The sequence below is a fragment of the Gymnoscopelus microlampas genome, assembly GCF_963454915.1.
Source record: "Gymnoscopelus microlampas genome assembly, chromosome: 4".
NCBI lineage: Eukaryota > Metazoa > Chordata > Actinopteri > Myctophiformes > Myctophidae > Gymnoscopelus > Gymnoscopelus microlampas.
The window spans coordinates 33,111,230-33,130,844 of record NC_139941.1 but is presented as its reverse complement, the minus strand read 5'-3'; the positions used below and the strand labels follow the sequence as shown (position 1 = coordinate 33,130,844).

At 42.8% G+C, this 19,615-nt stretch overlaps 1 protein-coding gene across 3 annotated transcripts in view; it reads right to left on the bottom strand.

The window, feature by feature from the left end:
• The window catches only part of abca2 (ATP-binding cassette, sub-family A (ABC1), member 2), a 100,707-nt gene that overhangs the window by 33,136 nt on the left and 47,956 nt on the right, over positions 1 to 19,615 (bottom strand). For all 3 annotated transcript variants that reach the window (XM_084054243.1, XM_084054241.1, XM_084054242.1), the window contains 10 exons: positions 16,072 to 16,242; positions 13,762 to 13,983; positions 11,886 to 12,262; positions 11,307 to 11,466; positions 9,638 to 9,766; positions 8,365 to 8,532; positions 6,609 to 6,705; positions 5,982 to 6,155; positions 3,902 to 4,004; positions 2,469 to 2,583 (listed from right to left, as the gene is read on the bottom strand). In XM_084054243.1, the coding sequence (XP_083910369.1) occupies positions 2,469 to 2,583; positions 3,902 to 4,004; positions 5,982 to 6,155; positions 6,609 to 6,705; positions 8,365 to 8,532; positions 9,638 to 9,766; positions 11,307 to 11,466; positions 11,886 to 12,262; positions 13,762 to 13,983; positions 16,072 to 16,242 (1,716 nt within the window). The remainder of the gene's footprint in view (positions 1 to 2,468; positions 2,584 to 3,901; positions 4,005 to 5,981; positions 6,156 to 6,608; positions 6,706 to 8,364; positions 8,533 to 9,637; positions 9,767 to 11,306; positions 11,467 to 11,885; positions 12,263 to 13,761; positions 13,984 to 16,071; positions 16,243 to 19,615) is intronic.

The window sequence follows — 19,615 nt, the reverse complement described above, 5'->3', positions numbered from 1 at the left end:
GTGACATCATTCTGCTACAGGTTGCCACATGCCTGAAGGAGATGGACATAATCATCTTATCACTCAAACAGAGAGCGTCTCCTTTCAAACCCCAATGGTTCTAATCAGCCCCCCGCCCACAGGAGTGGCCCAATTCTCTCACAACTTGCTACAAAAATCCCTCATGAAAAACTATATAATCAACTACCTTTCATTTTCAACCTTCACATGTGTCTCCTTCTCTAATAATCAAAAAGTGCTATATATTTCATCTCGCAATTTACTTCCGGATGGTTCGTTTTGCACTTTTTTTGCCACATCGGTCACGGGAAAGAAATAAGCGCTGCCGTGGTCTATGGAAACGAGCCCAAAAGTGCACCCAAATAAGCCCAAAATCGCTTATACAAACAGTCAGACCTGGCAACGCAGCCTACGCCAATCATGCGTGAGAGATCTACAAGCTATGGGGCAGAGACGCCACCGTATCTTAGCAACAACTACAGCGCTCACTCTCATTGGTCGTGTCACGCTAAGAGCAGTCTCCAGACAATGGCATCGCAGACAGCTTGCTGTTACTGCTGTAGCCATCACAGTTAGTCCCAGCGACGACGGACAGGGCGCTGTGATAGCTGCCATGTCGCTAACGCTAACGTGGTTGTCATGCCTGCAGCGGCTGTGCAATCACTTTGTCAACAATGCACGTTCGTGTGGTGAATGTCAATATTGCTGCTCAGTTAGTCCATTGTAGATGGTGTATGTTTGTGTGTGTCTTCTGGAGAACTATAGCTCCACAGCAACTACAGTAACTAACGTAATGGCAGGACCGCCCCGTGCAACGCATGTTAGGCTGCATTATGGTCATGTAGTAATTTCAGATAATGTCGCTCCGATTACAGCAGTGCTTATCAACCCTTTCACGCCGCCCCCCCCCCCCCCCCGCCCCCCCCAAATAAACGTACTTGATCTGGGGACCCCCCCATTCTGTTTGACTCCGTTCCACAAGTACATATTGTGAAAATAGCCCATCTACAAGCTCAAAACGCCTCACGTTGAGAGGCTTTGTAAGCTTGTAGATCGGCTATTTTCTACATGACTGCCTCTTTCTTACATTCTTTGACAATGTGGCCCATGTTTTCATAGTATAGTTTGTTGACTACTTTTGTTGCAGAAATGCTCATTTCCTTTACTTTCCTTTTTTTATTGTCTCCGCCAGGCCGAAAGGCATGGCGCAAGACTATGTTTCACCCCCTGTCCGTCCGTCTGTGATAGCTAATCTCTCACATCGTTGACTTAATCGCAGCAAAATAACACCCCGATGAGTCAGTGAGAGCTGGATAAACGAGGTAAAATGTGTCAAAAGGAGTCTGTACGGCTGTCGATAAATGAACACATGACGTCGGTGGGAGAGGACATTGTGTCTTTTGGACAAACAGCAGCATCGTGCTGATGTTTGTTGTGTGAAGCAGCTTAATGTCAGAGTGTTTGTGTTGAAGCGCCTCAGTGCGGCTGCAGAGTTCATGTGCAACCTCTTCCAGAGAGAGACAGAGACACTAGAAACTCTGCTGGGGAAAAAAAACACTGCTGGGCATTGACTTTCATATGGACATTGATCTACACACTGCAGGTATATCTGCTACACACACAACATCAAACTACACACTGCAGGTATGATGCAGCGTTTGCATTACAGCCAGCATGCCAGCGTAGTTCCCATATGGTTTCAAGGTGGGCTAAACCATATGGACCCCATGTCAGCAATGTCAGCGGCATCCACTTCAGTCCCAACTGCGATGCCCATGCAGGCTATAAGTAGCTTCTACCTGGCCCTTAGGTGGGCCCCAACTACCCATGTTTATGTGGGACCAAGGCGGGTCCTACCTGGGTTTGCCCATGCAGGCTTTAACTGGGTTCTACCTGGGCCCTAGGTGTACCCTAACCAACCACAGTGCAGTGCCCATCGCTCCAATTGTTGTGACGTCAGGGCTCTCAATACTGCACATTGGTGGAGGAGGAGGGGCCGCAGGGCGACCGCACACATCGCTGAACCAATGGTAGCCCACGGATGTTTCCTCTGGGGATTTACAATCTGCCCCTCTATGCCACATATCATCCGCACTACAGGGTCTTCACTGACCGAGCCACGGCCCCACTGACCCTCATGACGCTACGCCACTTATATGAGTTGCCAAGTGGCCGCGGGCGCTACGTGGGCGTGGCCGCGGGCTAGACGCGAGCCCCCGCGTAGCGGGGGCGAGCTTCTAGTTGAATGAATAGATACAGGAGAGCAGACGGATAGATCAACCCACAACAAGACAAGACAGATAGACAGAAGGCAAATAAAACAGAAAATGAAGGAGACAGAAAGGGAGGCAGACAAATTGTCCAGTGTCCACCAACACTACAACTACAGACAAGCAATGGGACATTATTGAGACAAGTACATGTACAAACCAAGGTCACAGAGAAAGGCTAATGCCTGACAGACAGACCTCTTTGAGGCGATGCTCCTTCTCAGCCACGATGTGCTGAATCATCATGGCGACCGAGTAGACCCAGGAGATCACCATGCACAGAGGCATCATGTGTTCAATCACAAACAGGAAGCTGAACGACGACAAAACAATAATGTGTCAATAATCACCAAACAAAAGGTTAACGGAAGATGACAAGTACTAGATCATTTACATCTTGACATGTGCGTTTATCCCAGTACTATCCCAGTACTGTGTGTACATTCCCCTGAGCTTTACATTATAAGGAAGATATTATATATTTGTTAGTTGCTATATAAAATCTATAGTGCACCGAAGTCTGACGTAATTACGCATCCTACCTGGGTGGCGTTTTTTTCCCCGCATTCTGAATTCCCATAGACGTGTTTAATATCGTGTAAAATAAGAACTGTGTTCCAAAAATAAACAAATGATCACGGCGGTTTCACTCATATGGATATGAAGCATCACTTACATTTTCGCCAGAAACAGACTGTATCAAATGAGTGACTGACTATCATAGACGATACAGAGCCACCTCCCTGACAATATCGCAGAGACAGTTTGTTTATTTTTGGACTAGAATTCTTATATGAGATGACTCTAAGATGACCCAATGTTATTCTCCATAGAGAAATGACTTACACGACCCAGGGGATGAACTAGTGACGTCAGGACTTCTGTACTCTATTCATGTGGATCTCTAAAAAAATCTATTCATGGGAACGGTGTGGCTCCAACTGACGTCATAGGGCCAGCCTGTGACGTCAGTTGTCGATGACATATCTAGGACATATGACTCATAGTCATAGTAATTATTGGTCAAGGTTTCAGCCCCGATCCGAGCTGGTATTATATAAAAAAAGCATGAGTATGGTGATGCAAAAGTGTCAAATGAAATGAGTGGTGCTACTGTCCATTACATACAGTACATGACGTATATCACACTGATGTGATGTGCTGTGCCATGTATTACTGTACACTTATTACTCATCTTAACCCATTCAATCCGGTGTCATTTTAGATTTTAGCTAAAACCATTATTTTTATTCTTTGGCTATTCAAAAATAGCAGATCTACAAGCTCATAATAGCAGATCTACAAACTTTTCTTGTCAAGGACCCCCAAAAGAATTATGTTTTTAACTCAAATCTTTGTCCCTGGAACAACATACTTTGACATCTGTTGAGACATCTGACAGTACAAATGTTCGCTTAAAAATATATATATATTCAAAGATTAGCAAAAACTTTCACAATTTAAAAAAAAATGCAGATCTACAAGCTCAGATCTATGAGCTTGTATATCTGCTGTTTTTTAATAGCCAAAAAAATCTAAAATGACAGATTATACCAAGGCCACCACCATTGGACCACATACTGCTCACGATTATTACTATCGCTCTGTTGTTATAGTTACTCATTCCTTACTCGTCTCGTGTGTAACACGGGTAAGGAAACATCTGGACGTAGTTGCCAGGCTCCACCACGTCATGGCCCACAAACGTGTTAATGATGGCTCTCTCCATCATATCTGAGAGAAATAGAGAGGATTAGACATTAGAAAAAGAAGGACAATCAAAATTTCAATCCTAAACACTTTAACCCTGGGTGAACATTCGGCGAAGAAAATAGCCAAACATTCTGCAAAAAATCACACCTGTGTGAAGGTAGCGGCGCCTTTGATACATTTTGTCATCAATAAGTGTTTATAATGTGTTTATAACCACGTGTCACGTGAAGCTTGACCAATCACTTTGTTGACGTGTCTGACCAATCAGAACGTTGACGCAAAAGCCAGGTATAGAGGGCTAATATCCGCTCTATACCTAAAGGTATAGAGCGGCTAGCGCCGCTAAAAATCACACCCTGTGTGAAGTGAGTGGTGCCTTGCTTAGCTTGGCTAACATGTTCAATCAGCCAAGCTAACATGTCCAATGTTAGCTTGGCTGATGGCACTGATGTCACTTTGAAACATGTAAACACTGTTTCAAACTGACACACCTATTTATAGAGCTCTATTTCGTCATGCGTCTCGCTAGCCAATCAAAGCACACCCTTTCAACATATTGTCACGTGTCACGTGATGCTTGACCAATGTTAGCTTGGTGGACACACGGACATACATACTGTACATACATACATACATACATACGGACACACAGACAAAGCCAGATATAGGAGTGGCTGCCTTCGGCACCACTCAAAAATAGCAGATCTACAAGCTCACCAAAACGTTGCGTTGTAGATTGGCTATTTTCGGTGAAGAGATTTGGTGCAGAGGGGGAAAAAATAGCCCCCGAGAGACCCCAGTCAACAAAGTATAGGGTTTAAGTGGTTTAACTCAAACTGACACACGCACAGTACGAGAAGAAGTTGAGCATGAAATGCAACAAGGATATATATAGGATATGTGCAAAGCTTGCAGAGCTCGTGTGCAAAGGAGAAGTGCTAGCTACAGTAAAAATATAAGCCAGGAGGAAGAAGTAACGTCCCCCCCACCCCCCGCTTCAGACTAAAAGACTAGCAGATAACGTAGGCTAATTTAATATAAAAAACAGTTTGAGGAATACAATGTGGCTTAAATCAACTGCACTTTACATCTTAACGAGCCATGTCTCTCTCCGGCTGCCCCGTCAAGCCCAAATGCATCAGCCCACTTCAACTTTATCTGTCAAATAAGCAGCTTCTATTCTCTCCTACCTCCTAAATAAAGAATGACTTGAGGAGAGAGGAAGTGCTTCATCTGCAGCTTGCGCTGGCATCCACACTCACAGGTGTACGTGCTGGTAAGCACTTTACCCAAAACAAATTCTGTTCTTAATGAAAAAAAAAACAACTCGTTTGACACAACATTCTCAGCCCCAGTGGACTGGCGTTCGGGACTGTTGATTTATAGTGTGCTGGTTTTGCCATCTGCAGACAGCACTAAAGCAGCCATGCCAAGCTAAGAGGAAGCTTTCTCCTTCCAGCTCTGGCAGTTGAACAACAAATCAAAATGTACGTTCATGCCTGATGTATTAAATCAATCAATGTGCATTACATTCACCCACCTCAACACTAACACGGGGGGAAACAGGGATCAAACCGGGAACCTTCCGATTCCCAAGCGAGCCACTGCCGGCCTACGTAGGGTTACTTTAAAGGGATAGTTCACCCCAAAAAAATACTTTTTTTCTATCGATTTGTCACCCCATGGAGACTTGAATTCATGGATATTTTTTTGTTTTGTCGCATTCCTAAGCCAATCATTAAATGATAGGTCAACACATTTTGATGACCAGCGGAGCGGTAGGCAGCGGTTTCGGTAGGAGATACAAAAGAGACTCTTTGTGTCTCCTACCGGAACCACTGTCGGTCATCAAATTATTGACTTAGGAAAGCGACAAAAACAAAAACATATCCATAAATTCAAGTCTCCATGGGGTGACTAAAAGATAGAAAGTCATTTTGGGGGTGAACTATCCCTTTAAGTATTTAAAGAGCCATTGCTTCTGGCAGCATACTGTACCTTGGATCCAGACGAAACCATAGAGGAAATAGAACTTTCCACCGGTGTTGGGCCCGGGGCGCCAGTACGCCCGACGGATCTCGTTGGTCTTCTCCGTAAAGCTGGAGTTCTGTCGGATCTTGTACATGACATGTGGAGGCAGAGAGCCGTCTTTGTCCGTCTGGAAAATAACACCTGAGCAGGTAGAGAACATGCAGAGCTTTGGTTTGATTCCTGTGGTGTTAAAAAAAACACTCCAAATCCTGTGTGATGTTATTTATGTCTGTATGTAGTCAGTAAATTTGTTTATTTTCTTTTTCTTTTATTTCAAGGATGAAAAACTGAAATTGGGCAGCAGAAACCAGGAGACATAGAATGGAACAAATTGCATGAATAAAAAGTCAAATTGAATGATTTAAATTAAGAAGATATGACAGTTCTGAAAGAGTTTCTTGCTGGTTTCTCATTTGGAACCACATTTTGTGACGACCATTAAGTCAGGATGACACGCCAGTATATTATATCAGTGGTTCTTAACTGGTGTGCCATAAGACAAGTCCAGGTGTGCCTTGGGATTCACACATATAAAGTTGTGAATACATTTTTAAGTGTGCCTTGGGATTTTGTGACAACCACACATTAACTCACTGGCAAACACAGACACATTGTCCTGGTAGGCTTGGTTCAGGGTGTAGTTGACGATACTGTCTTCATCAGGAAAGCCTTTGAAGATATCTACGCTGACCTGCAATTATCAGAATCACCAAGTATAAGTAAGGCAGGCACAACTAATACAAAGTACACTCACTGCCATAGAGCACTCAGGCAATAACACATAAAACATTGCAGAACATAAATTCATTTTACATTTGACAGCATTATCAGGACTGTAACATGCAAGTGGAAGAAAAATAATTAGAAGAAGTCAGGGAGAAGGACAGGGATATTTTCCACTGCACAGTTCACACACAACGACAACCTCACCAGTTAAACCCAACCGTGGTCCGCCAGCGGTCTATACTTGGCCCCCTCCTATTTTGTCTCTCCTCACCAAATAATCTTTGCCAAAAATAGCCGATCCATAAGCTGACAACGCATCGCATTGCGACGTGTTGTGAGCTTGTTATTTTCAGCTCATTCCGGCCTATTTTCACAGAATGTTCACCTATTACGACATGCCCAGAACCGGGGGATCATGTGGTTAAGAAATAACTATTCTTACAGTTGAGCATTGTTTAACCCGTTAAAACCGGGAAAGCATCTGTTGTCTTTTTAGATTTGAGCTATATACATGAGTGTGTGTGTGTCACGATTTAAAAAAAAAATGCAGATATACAAGCTCACAACGTATCACTTTGTGCCACGCTATGAGCTTGTAGCTCTGCTATTTCTTTTTTATTGTGAAAATGTTGAATATCTTTGAAAATATATATGTTTTTTAAAGCAATTCTTTTTTAACTCAAATCTTTGGTTCTGGGGGTTCCTGGAACAACATATTTTGAGATGAGGGTCCGCGGCCAAATACATAATAATTGCTGGGGTCCTTGACATGAAAAAGTTTGAGCACCACTGATATAGAAACATGTATCAGAAAACTGTAAGGATCTAGAAGACATTTTTTGGAATCGGCCTCAGGTCTTAATGGGTCAAGGAGCCTCGGGCCGCAGAACTCATATTACTGCAGGATAGCGGTCTGAGCTTGGGTCGATAAGATTGTGTTTCTGTGCCTCTTCCTGCTTGTGTCAAGGCTTCCCATGGCAGACTGTCTCTCTCAGGACTGGTGTCTAATGTCCATGGATGTAATATACTGTATGGTGACTGTCACCTTTGACTTGACTAAGTGGATAACTGGCTAAGATAAAAACCCTATTGTTCCCTGAGGGTACAGTTGGTTGTTTCAGTAGCAAATATGTAGATAGTAAAACAAAAACAGAACAAAACGTATAATGCAAACGTCTCAATAGAGGTTGAAGGTACGCTACAGCATGACTATGGCTTACGACAATCTGAATGCTGATGGCAGCTAATCATTATTCTATGGTACTTTTCATCCAGTACGTTATGAATAATGAGTATCTAATCTTTTTTGCAATAGTTTTGAGATATCAAACATGTGAACAAAATTACTAAAATATTACATTAACTGAAGAAGACTGTCAGAACAAAATTAGGGACCCCTTGAAAACGAGATGTTACATCGATCTCAAGGGGCATATCCTCTACAGTAGTTACATTTCAAAATAAAATACAAAATAAGGAAGTATTTAACTCAAGTCCATGGCTGGCAAAACCACTGCTTTTTTAGTTCTAGCTACAGAACTTTGCAACCAAAGTACAAAGTTCTATACATATATATTTATTTATTTATTTTAAATACTAATTATAGTAATCTGCATCTACATACCTTAGACATGAAGTGTGTCCAGCCACAGGCTGCATTGTCTATGGTGTCTAGCTGTTCCAGTAAGGTGGTTGTGTTAGGAAGGGTGTAATTGCCCTCCAGCAGGCCCTGCATCAACTCACTGTCTGTCGCATTTAGCAGCTCCGGGTGTCTACGCAGCTCTGAGGACAGCTGTGTGGAGAAGAGATGGAGTTAGCAGATCACTTCAATCCATTCTCTCTATACACCCACTTGATCCAATCCACGGTTGTGCGGTCTGGAGCCCATCGTAGTATGCATTTCAGATAAACAGAGAAACAATGTTCAGTTGATTTATACTCAGTGGTGGAAAGTAACTACTGTAAGTATTAGTGATGCGCGGGTTGACCCGTAACCCGCGGGACCCGCGGGTCAACACGCGGCGCGGGTGGGTCAAGTCAGAATTCCGGAGAAAATTATGCGGGCTGAGGGTGAGCGGGTCACGCGCTCTCACACGCAAAAAAAATAAAAATAATAACATGCTCTTGTTTTGTCTTTATTCCTAATAAGAATAAGAATAATAAAACAGTTTGAATACACTTGAATACATTATTTTCGAACCATAATTTTACAGAATAAAAAAAAATCGCGGGTCGCGGGCGGGTTGAGCCATAGATATATATATATGGGTTCGCGGGGCGGGTTGAGGCGGGTTGCGTTCCGTCGCGGGGCGGGGCGGGTCATGAAAAAACCCGACCCGCGCATCACTAGTAAGTATATTTACTGGTACTGTACTTGAGTAAAAGTTTTAGGTATATGTACTTTACTTGAGTATCTCCAATTCCAATACTACATCTCAGAGGCACATATTTTACTCCACTACAATTATTTGAAACTTTTGTTACTAGTTACTTTCAAGGTTTTGATTATTATTACAAAACATACACTAACCACTTCAGCCCTACAGTATATACATTTCAGCCATTTGAAAATAGACTATCTACAAGCTCACAATGCATCGCAATGCAACACATTGTGAGCTTGTAGATCTGCTATTTTCAAAAGATTTTGTATACATTTGAGAACTTGAAATGGGACATTCTGCATAATGACTACTTTTACTTTTGGTACTTTAAGTACATTTTGATGCCAATACTTTTGCACTTTTACTCAAGCACATTTTGAATTCCGGACTTTTACTTGTAGTACTTGAGTATTTCTATATTGCAGCATTGATACTTTTACTTAAGTAATACATGTGAGTACCTTTTTCCACCACTGTTTATACCCTGATCAAAAAGTGTTTTTAAGCGTATACCTGCTGTAGCCAGACCAGGTGGTGGTGCAGCTTGCCCTCTTCCAGAAAGGTCCTGAGCTGGGCAGAGATGTTGAGCCACACGCGGGCATAGTGGGTCACGTTCCCCACGAATGCAAATGTCTCGTTGGCCTAAGAAAAGCAACGTAGAGAGTAAATAACCTTAGTTTGGTATATTATGAGCCCTCTCAGGGGACTACTGTTCACTTGTGTCTTAAAATAGCTTACTCCTGCATCCATCCCTCCCTCCCTATATCTTGTCTCTTAACCCATTAATGCCTGAAAGGTTCCCATTCTACAAATGTCTTCTAAACTCCCAACGGTTTTCTGAAAAACGTATGTTTCTATGTCAGTGGTGCTCAAACATTTTCATGTCAAGGACCCCCAAAATGATATGTATTTGGCCGCCGATCCCCATCTCAAAATATTTTGTTCGAGGGACCCCCAGAAGCAAAGATTTGAGTAAAAAATGTTTGCTTTAAAAGAAAAATATATATATCAAAAGATTTGCACAGATTTTCATGATTTTTCAAAAATAGCAGATCTACTCGTAGCGTGGCACTCTGTGCCGCACTATGAGCTTGTATATCTGCTATTTTTGAACAGCCAAAGTGTAAAATTATGCATTTTAGCTCAAATAAAAAAATTACACGGATGCGTTCCCGGTCTTAATGGATTAATATAGCTTACTCCTGCATCCCTCCCTCCCTCCCTCTATCTGGTGTCTTAATATAGCTTACTCCTGCATCCCTCCCTTCCTCCCTCAGTCTCTCACTCTTCCTCACTGTTCACTTCTATCTTAATATAGCCTATTACCGCATTCCTCCCTTCCTCCCTCTATATGTCCCGCTCTTCCTCACACGCTCTCACATTTTTCTGTCCACTTTCTAAGATAGTGGATCTATGGAGCCGCTGCCAAGACCAAGGCCCAGGTAACTGTTTGGTCTTACAGAGAATCAATGGCAGATTGTGCTAACGTGGTATTCTGGACCTCTTGGGAAGCAGAGGGGTATAGCACGAGAAGCTATAGGGACAGATTAATCAGTTGAGTCATTGACTTGATGTGAAATCCACCTCACAGCTCGTGTACACTGCATGATTAATGTCTGGAGCATGAGATACAAACGATGACACTGTTCCCATTAAATATAGTGGACCCTTGAATTCAAATTAAGTTTCTCTGGGAGTGGATGCAGCATCCATCAGTGAAAATGATGACACTGGACAATGTTAACAGTAAACTGTTAAGAATATAACCATATAGTACTTTGTTAAGCAAAGTGACAAATAATCATAAACTACTAACAACTTCAAATATTGTTTACTAAGCAGTTCTTTAGACAGGACACCCCCCCCCTTTTCTACTCTGTATATACAGTATAGTGTTTTATATTTGTGATGATATTGAATTTTGGTGTTATTTTTTATATGTTGATGAATTGAATACATAGGACCCCAATGGAAACAAGACTGCAAGGACTTGGTGTTATCCTCTTAGACCAAGTGTTTGACTGTACTCGTGCTGTTTTGCAATTTGTCTAATACAATATTCAATCAATAAATCAATTTTGATACATTTTCTTCTTTGTTTAGAATGATGATTCTTATACGCCTGCATCAACGGTGAAACGACTGCACACACAAAGCCAAAGCTATTATCTGTAGTACTTGCCTTCTGGATCACTTTATCCACCTGAGAGCCAATGGGAGAATAGAGGATCTTGGGATTTGTAGTCATCAGATGCACAAGTAAACCCAGGTTTCTCTGCTCTTTGCTGGTGAAGCCTAAGGAACTCATGTTGCCCTGTTTTAGAGCTTCGGGCTCAATGATCCTGTAGGATATAGATCATGGGTTAAAAGCTTGTGGCTTTACAACCTGTACATTCTATATACCCACTGTATTCCTACATTTGGAGTGCAGCCACTGTTGAGCTAGAATTTACAGTTATGGTCATCATGTCCCTTGTTTCCAAGAAAAAGTCCACAGTGATTTTCTCTCAAAATGCAATGTTTTGAAAATGACCAGGAAACACACATAGAGAAGTATAATTCTCAGTGTTCATTTAGCTCTGAGAGTTGAATTATTAGTCATGATTTTATAGTGCATACAAAGTTTTATCCACTTGTGTCTGTGTTATGTGGCGTTTTACTTTGCTGTTTGTTTGGAGGTGAGCTGCCTCCTTCACGCAAGATCGACTACCTTGCTAGAAGGACTTTAATATCTAATAAATCCTTGCTCGAGTACACCTACCTGTTGTTCCCACACAGAATGGGCTGCAGCCCTGCCCAGAGCTGCACAAAGGCTGAGAACTGAGAGTGGGGATTCTCTGCTTCCCCCTTCCCAGCTCCTTCTCCTCCTCCTCGCGTGGCACCTTCCTCCCCCTCGTCTCCGGGAACGTCGGTGGCGTTTGGACCCCAGGTCGTGGTGTTAAAGGGCCAAGAGGAGGAGACGTTGGAAGGGGATGGGGACGCACGGCCAGCGCAGGCTCCCTTGGGGAGGAGGCGCGCAAGGCCGGAAAGGAGGTCCACGTCCCTGAGGAGCCTCTCCACATCAGCCAGGTCCTTCAGAAGGGCTGCCAGGTGAGACTGGGACAGAGGGCCAGAGGAGTTGGTCTGCTCCAATCGAAGCTGGAAGGAAGAGGTAAAGGAAAGGAGGGGTGAGAAGGGGAAGAGGGGGGATGGAGGTGAAAATAGATGGAGGGATGGGGTGGAATGAAATGAGGAGAGATGAAAAAAGCGACACACAGAAAATCAGCCTCAGGTCTTAATGGGTTAATATGTTATGTTGGATAACCCAATGATCCACAGAGAACATCTGAACAAACACCAAACACACTGCAACTAAAACATAACAAGCCATTCACTTCCTTAGTGAGCGCTTGTTTTGTATCACTCAATCCCTGCTTCGATCAATGCATGTAAATGCTAGCCTTTTATTTAGTGAGGCTATTATTGCAGACATCCCACCTCTCCCGGAAGTTCCGGGAGTCTCCTGGGAATTAGCGTCCGCTCCCGGACACTCGCCTTGTTTAGTTCTCATATGTCACTGAACTGTCAATCTGGCCAAATGTATTAATGTCATTGGCTGTATGAAGGGTGGGTGTGTCTACTAGTGACTGCAGCCTTTGGTCTGAGAAGTGCGAGGAGAGAAAAAAAAGTCTGGGACGATATATTATAACTCTGTGGTCCGGGACGGTCAGTCTAAAGTTCTTAATTTAGATGACAGACAGGAAGAAATAAAATAAATATAACACCCACTTTACGTCAGATTATTTGAAGCATTACCTGTGTCTCGTTCCTGTAAAAATAGAATGATACTTGCCCGGCCGGCCGTTGCACAGTGCGCAACAGCGAGGTTTATTGCCCAACAAGGTGGTGAATCAATGACTTGTAAAAGACACGTCAAGGTGAGTCAAATGCAAGCCGTGTGAAGGTAGCAGCAGCAGTATTACAGTTATGATGTTCAGCTTAACCACTTACTTAAGCCCCTATTAATTATGGTTGCAGCTGGTCTCCATCTATATCTATCTATCTACCTACCTACCTACCTACCTACCTACCTACCTAACTACCTAATGATAAATTAGGTTAATCTACCAATGTTATAATAATAATAATAATGAATGATGTATGTTTGGGTCCCCGCCCCGCCATGCAGTAACATTCCCCCTCCCCCCCTCGACAGATACAAGCCCCCCAAATGTCTGTGATCTGGGATGTCTGTGATTGGCTTTTGGCATGTGATGTTACAACCCATTCGAGTTGCGTGCCCTGTGTAAAGGTGAATGCATGTCTGAAGACTAGATTTTAGTTGTAAGACACAATATTATTGCTTTGGAGATATGCAGAGCACAAAATGCTTCAAAAATACATTAACCAAACAAAAGGCACAACTCCATGGATGAGTGGGTTCTTTAAAGTGTGGGTCAGAAAGGTAGGAGGTCAAGGTGCCAGTCAAGGTCAGAATTGAGATTGGCTGGGCAGATTAAGCATAGTGTTGGCAGAGATATGCACTCTAATGAGTCTAATCTTTTCTAGGTTCCTTTAGAAATTGCTTGGGCAATGTTACCACTTATTTTGATGAGCGTAGCAGTAAAGGCATTAAGCAGAAGGCTTTAAGCGGATACCTTCTGGATGACCCTCTGCATGTCAATCTGATCTCTCAGCTCCTGGCTCATCTCCTCAAAGCGTTCAGCCCTCTGCTCCTCCAGACCGCCGCATACCACGCTGTGATAGGCCTGCAGCACAGACCGCTGCTTCTCAGGGACAAGCAGTATCTTGTTCAGCTCGCCAGTCCCATCCTCGCCACAGGTGAGCATTTCTAACATAGCACCTGTCAGAAGGACCCCCTTGACAAGGAGAGAGAGAATGGTGGATAATTAACAGTAGTCTTGGGCCGATCTTCGATAATAGCAACTATCACAATAATATTTCCAGTGGTGGAATAAGTACTCAGATGTTTTACTTAAGTAAAAGTAGCAATACCACAATATAAAAATCCTCTGTTACAACTAAAAGGCCTGTGTTCAAAATGTTACTTGAGTAAAAGTACAAAAGTATTGGCATCAAAATATACTTAAAGTACCAAAAGTAAAAGCATTAAAATGTTTGAAAATAGCAACGTTGTGAGCTTGTAGATTGGCTATTTTCAAATAGCCTATGTATAAATAGGGCTAAAGTGGTTAATGTATGTTTTATAATATAATAATTTATATCTGCAAAGTAATTAAGTTGTTCTTTTGTTTCTTCTTAAGAAACTTACTTATGGGATATCATCGCTCTCTAGCATTACACAGAGCACAACACATGAACTCCCGGATACAGTCTTCGATTGGACAGGGTTCTGTGACGCAAACCAGAAACCGGTTGGGTTATTAAACCCCCAGCATCACTAGGTTCGCCCTCTTCCTTCACTCTGCTAGCAGCGAAGCGCACAAATAATTGTAGTGGAGTAAAAGTCCAATATTTGCCTCTGAGATATAGTGGAGTAGAAGTAAAATTATTGAAAATTGAAAATACTCCAGTAAAGTAAAAAATAACAACAAAAAAAAGTACTTAAGTACAGTACTTTAGTAATTGTACTTAGTTACTTTACACCATAATCAGGATTATTGTCTACGACAATATCGTTTCACTCTAGCTCCTGGGTTAAAGCTGAAGCATATTCCAAACAAAATAGAACTTGTTTTGGCTTTGGCAGATCAATACGGTACAAACCTCTATAATCCCTCTCTGAGGGACTACAAAGTTTACAGAACCAGATGGCAATTAATTAATGGAGAGAGCTATAGCACACACTTTGCCCACTGTGTCTGCCTCCAGAAACGACAAACTAGAAAAGTGTGCTCCTCGGAGCACAGGTCTCCGCCAGGCCGGGTTGCCTACCCAGGGCCCGCAAACTTTGTTTTTTTGATTGATTGAATACTTTATCGACAGTTTGCAAAAACGTGCAGCGGCACGATTATTATATTATACAATGATGCTAAAAAAGGATAACACAAAAAGCCCTGAGGGCTCGTTTCCATTGTGGTCCTATGTATTCAATTCATCAAGACAGTATTTAGCAAAAATCGGCCTCCTGGTCACGCTGTAACAAGCTGATGTGAAAACTTTGGATCAGTGGTCAAATTACAGTTCCAGCATCGTATACTGTAAGCAGACCCAAGGTTTAGAACCCCGAGTGTAACCGCATCTTTACACTTTGCTCGGTTTGGGAAGCTCTGCCCAAGGCGAAAAAAGTTTGACTTCGTTTGTAGTATGCTGAAGGCTTTAGGTGCAAGTAGCCCCCCCCCCTCCCCTGTATGATAATATTGAATATTGCTGTATTTTGGTGGGGATGACATCGCAATATAGAATTTTGGACATCACCCAGGACTAGGAATTGATTAATTTCACGCTTTGCAATTCTTCTTACATTACGAAAACCCTCAGAGCTCTCTGCACTGATAAGAGTAATGCAACAGCTCGGTTCAATGCATTATCAATGCATTGAACTCATTGCTACCCTGAGCCATGCCATGCCATGAAGTTGTAATCGATGGTGGTAACATGGCTACTGGTGTCTATCTGTCATTCAGCACTTAAACCTCGGCCTATCACGAATGGTAAACCCTCAGTTTACCTGACACTGCATGACCACAGTAGCTGAATATATAGCTTGAAAATGATCTTATTTAACCACTTAAGTTAAAACCCATATCTTCGCTGTCGGGTGGAGACCTTTTATGTCCAAAATTTTAATAGCCAAAGAAATCTAAAATGACAGAGGTGCGTTCCCGGATTGAATGGGCTAAAGTACTGTAGCACAATTAGGATATTTCAACTACAATGTTTTACTTCAAAGAGCTCTACAACACACAAACAACCTATATGTAATAAGAAATGCTGTCGTATATCCCCCTGGGTCTGGCTGTACGGTTGAAAATATGATACTGTACCTCCACTTCCTTCAGCCCCTGTGGATCAGCTTGGCTCTCAACTCCAGCCAAGCCCAGAGCCTGGGACATGACTTTCAGCAGGGCCTGCCTGTGGGTTACTGTGCTAGGGTCACGCAACGCTTTGTGAATCAGTCCTCCGTTCAGATTTTGTAGCCCTCCCAGTAGCTTGTCCTGAGGAGAGAGGAGGAGACGGATCAGTGTGGAGTAGAACATTGGTTCTTAAAGTGGGGTCCCAGGGGGGTCCCCAGCGAAATTAGTTAATATAGTGTTACAACAAGTAAGACGCGCGAACGCTGGAAGCGAACGCAGCTCGAAAATATTGTGTATTTACGGACTTACGGTGTGTGTGTGTGTGTGTGTGTGTGTGTGTGTGTGTGTGTGTGTGTGTGTGTGTGTGTGTGTGTGTGTGTGTGTGTGTGTGTGAGTGAGTGTGTTTTGACTGTAGCTGCACTCTGGCGCACTCTGTCGGCCGCGCCCAGGCAGTGCACTGCACACAGACAGACACACACACAAGCCAAGCAGAGTTTCATAGGCCCAATTCCAAACTCTGCCCTAATCCCTCAAGCCCTGCACCATCATTAGCTTAAGGTAAGTCAGCTGGAAAGTGTCTGAGTGTGGGAGGGTTTAAGGGCTCCAAAAGGGTACAAAAGCAATGGAACAGCCCTTTGTGACGTCCCACGTTACCTTGATGACAGATGACAACGTTGCCGTGACAACCAAAGATGCGACTGACATTTGCCTCCCTGGGCCGCGACCGGTCTCAGTAGCGGGGGGCGGAGGCGGGGGTGGGGAGACGTCCCCTTTTAACTCTATGGGAGACGTGCATTAAACTTTAAAGGTAACATGCAGTCTAACTATAATAAATATCCAGTTGCCACTACTTTTGCGTTTGAAACTTAGAATTTCTCTAAATATTATAAACTTTTATATTAAAATATTATAAAAAAGAGACATTGTATCATGAGTGCAAGAGCTATCGATACAGTAAGTAAATCATTATATGATAGCCTTAGGAGTAACTGTATATTTTTGGGACATGTTGTTATTTTGCACAACAACTTTGTACAACAGTATAAAATATGGTTGATTAAGTGTTTAATCAATTTATTTGATAATAGAAATTCTATTACAATTTTTCCTTTAGTAATAAAATAAATAATAAATAAAAATAATCCCTCAAAAACCTGCTTTTTGAAGGTTCTCAAACTTTCAACTGAACTTCTTTTTATTTTTTTATTCCATTTTCCTCACTAATGAACCCTGGCCTGATGCCATGACATGAATCCCCCCCCCCCCCCCCCCAACCCCCGCCCTCCGCCCCCCCCCCCCCCCCCCCCCCCCACTGAGACCGGTGGTCGCCCCGCTCGCCCCTGTGCCTCTTAATTCTGCATTTATTTCTCGCGACGTTGCAGAAGAAAGGCCTCTTTCCCTTTTAAATCCGGGCACCGTGGCGTCGGCGTCCTCTGGTAACTCCCACTACGCAATGTATTGTGGGCAATTTCTTTGCCAAAGTCTCCAAAGGTACTGACTTACGGAAAGGGTGCAGAAAGGGGCGTTCCCGAGCCCTCGCTAACTTCAGGCTGACTTTCCGATTTCATTTGGAACAACCCTCAAGCCCTTACGGAGCTCACATGAACGCGCACCCAAGTCAATGAGTCAGTGAGGGGGTGGTTTGGAATTGGGCCTTCGTAGGCTCCACTTGGGCGGCCTCCTTCCGCGTTCGCAATCATTTTAAGCACTCAATCCATATTTTATACTTTGGATATTCAAAAATGGCAGATATACAAGCTCATAGCGCGGCACAGAGTGCCGCGCTATGAGCTTGTAGATCTACTATTTTTTGGAAAAATCATGAAAATGTGTGCAAATCTTTGAATATGTATATTTTTTAAAGCGAACATTTTTTAACTAAAATCTTTGCTTCTGGGGGTTCCCTGGCACAAAACAATTTCAGATGGGGGGGGGTGTCCGCGGCCAAATATATATCAATTTGGGGGTCCTTGCCACTGGAGTAGAAGGTACACATACTGCATTGTACTAATGAAATGCATAACAAGATAAAAGATAGACACTTCTAACTAAGGCACATTGATGACACACATGACAGCATGAAAGATATTCATAATCAGGGTGTTCCACTAGTGACAATGTCCAGCTGGGTCAAAACAAGTAACTAGCCGGGTGCCGTGTGTGTGCGGGGGTATAGGGGCTGCAGAGTAAAATGATCTATCACATATTTTATTGCTCTATTCTTGACATTTATATACTGTCCTTGAGCAGAGCTACAGATGAAGAGCCCCCATTACTTCAATAATGTAATAATTCAGTTCTGTGTCTCTTTTTCTCTGAGGACCTCCTTGTTTCCGTGTCTGTTTCTATGGATCCCTTGGTTCTGTTGCTTCATTCTCAGAGGAGATCCTTGGTTGTGTGCTTCTAAACCTTTCATCCACATAGCGTAGGTAGGCTACTCAAAAAAACAAAAACAAGGAAATCCTTTTTTTTTCTCCATTCATTTACATCACAGGATAAATCAAGTCTGCATGTCTATCTGTCTACTGATCAAGTTGACGGTTGAAAAATAAGCATTATATATATTTTTTTAAATATGAGCTATTTTTTATCATATTGTATATAAACTGACCAACAGGGTTTTTTCCCCTTAAAGAATGAGGACAGATTCCTTTCATGTACTGTAGACTTGTAGCGTTGCAGACCAAGCATGACAAATGTTTTGGGTAATTGGTCAACGAAAGTGTACTGTCTGCAACACAAGTGTTTCAAGGTGCATCAAGCTTATCTTACCTACATTGGATCAGTTAATGTAGGCTAGTTGAAGTTGCACCACACAGCTGTACTAAACTAAATATAGAACTGGGACTATTAGCAGATACTTTTAAATTACTCTGTAGCAAATAAGACAGACTCATCAGACTCAGACTTATAGACTCATAGACTAACTAGAAAAAGTGCTCCTCGGAGCACAAGTCTCCGCCAGGTCAGGTAGGTTATTATGGCCTCCTGGTGGCGCTATAATAGCCGAATGTGAAAAGGATGCCATTTATTCCTAGGCCTTGCACGGCAATCGGACACTGCATGCATGATTTGAGGCATTTTGTTCTAAAAATGTGTTTTGCTAAATTTGACCTGCTGTTGGCGCTATAACAGGCCTATGTTAAAAGGGTGGCATTTGTTCCTCAACATAGTGTGAATGTGCGTTCAAAGTTTAACCGTAATCGGACGCTGCATTCATGATTTGCGGCATTTTGTTCAAAACGGGCCACTCCTGCAAGCATTACATGTCAATGTTAGCCAATCAGGATGGCATATGAGAAATCAAACAGATCCGTCTTGATCACCTGACTATAGAGATCATGTGTACCGATTTGCGTGAAATTTGGATCAAATATGAAGGCCTAATATCAAAAAATGTGTTTTACATAAGTCTGCCTCCTGGTGGCGCTATAAAAGGCAAATGTGAAGAATGCAGGGCAAAGGTTTGTCCTTGGCCTCTAGGGAGTGTGCATACAAAGTTTTACACTGATCG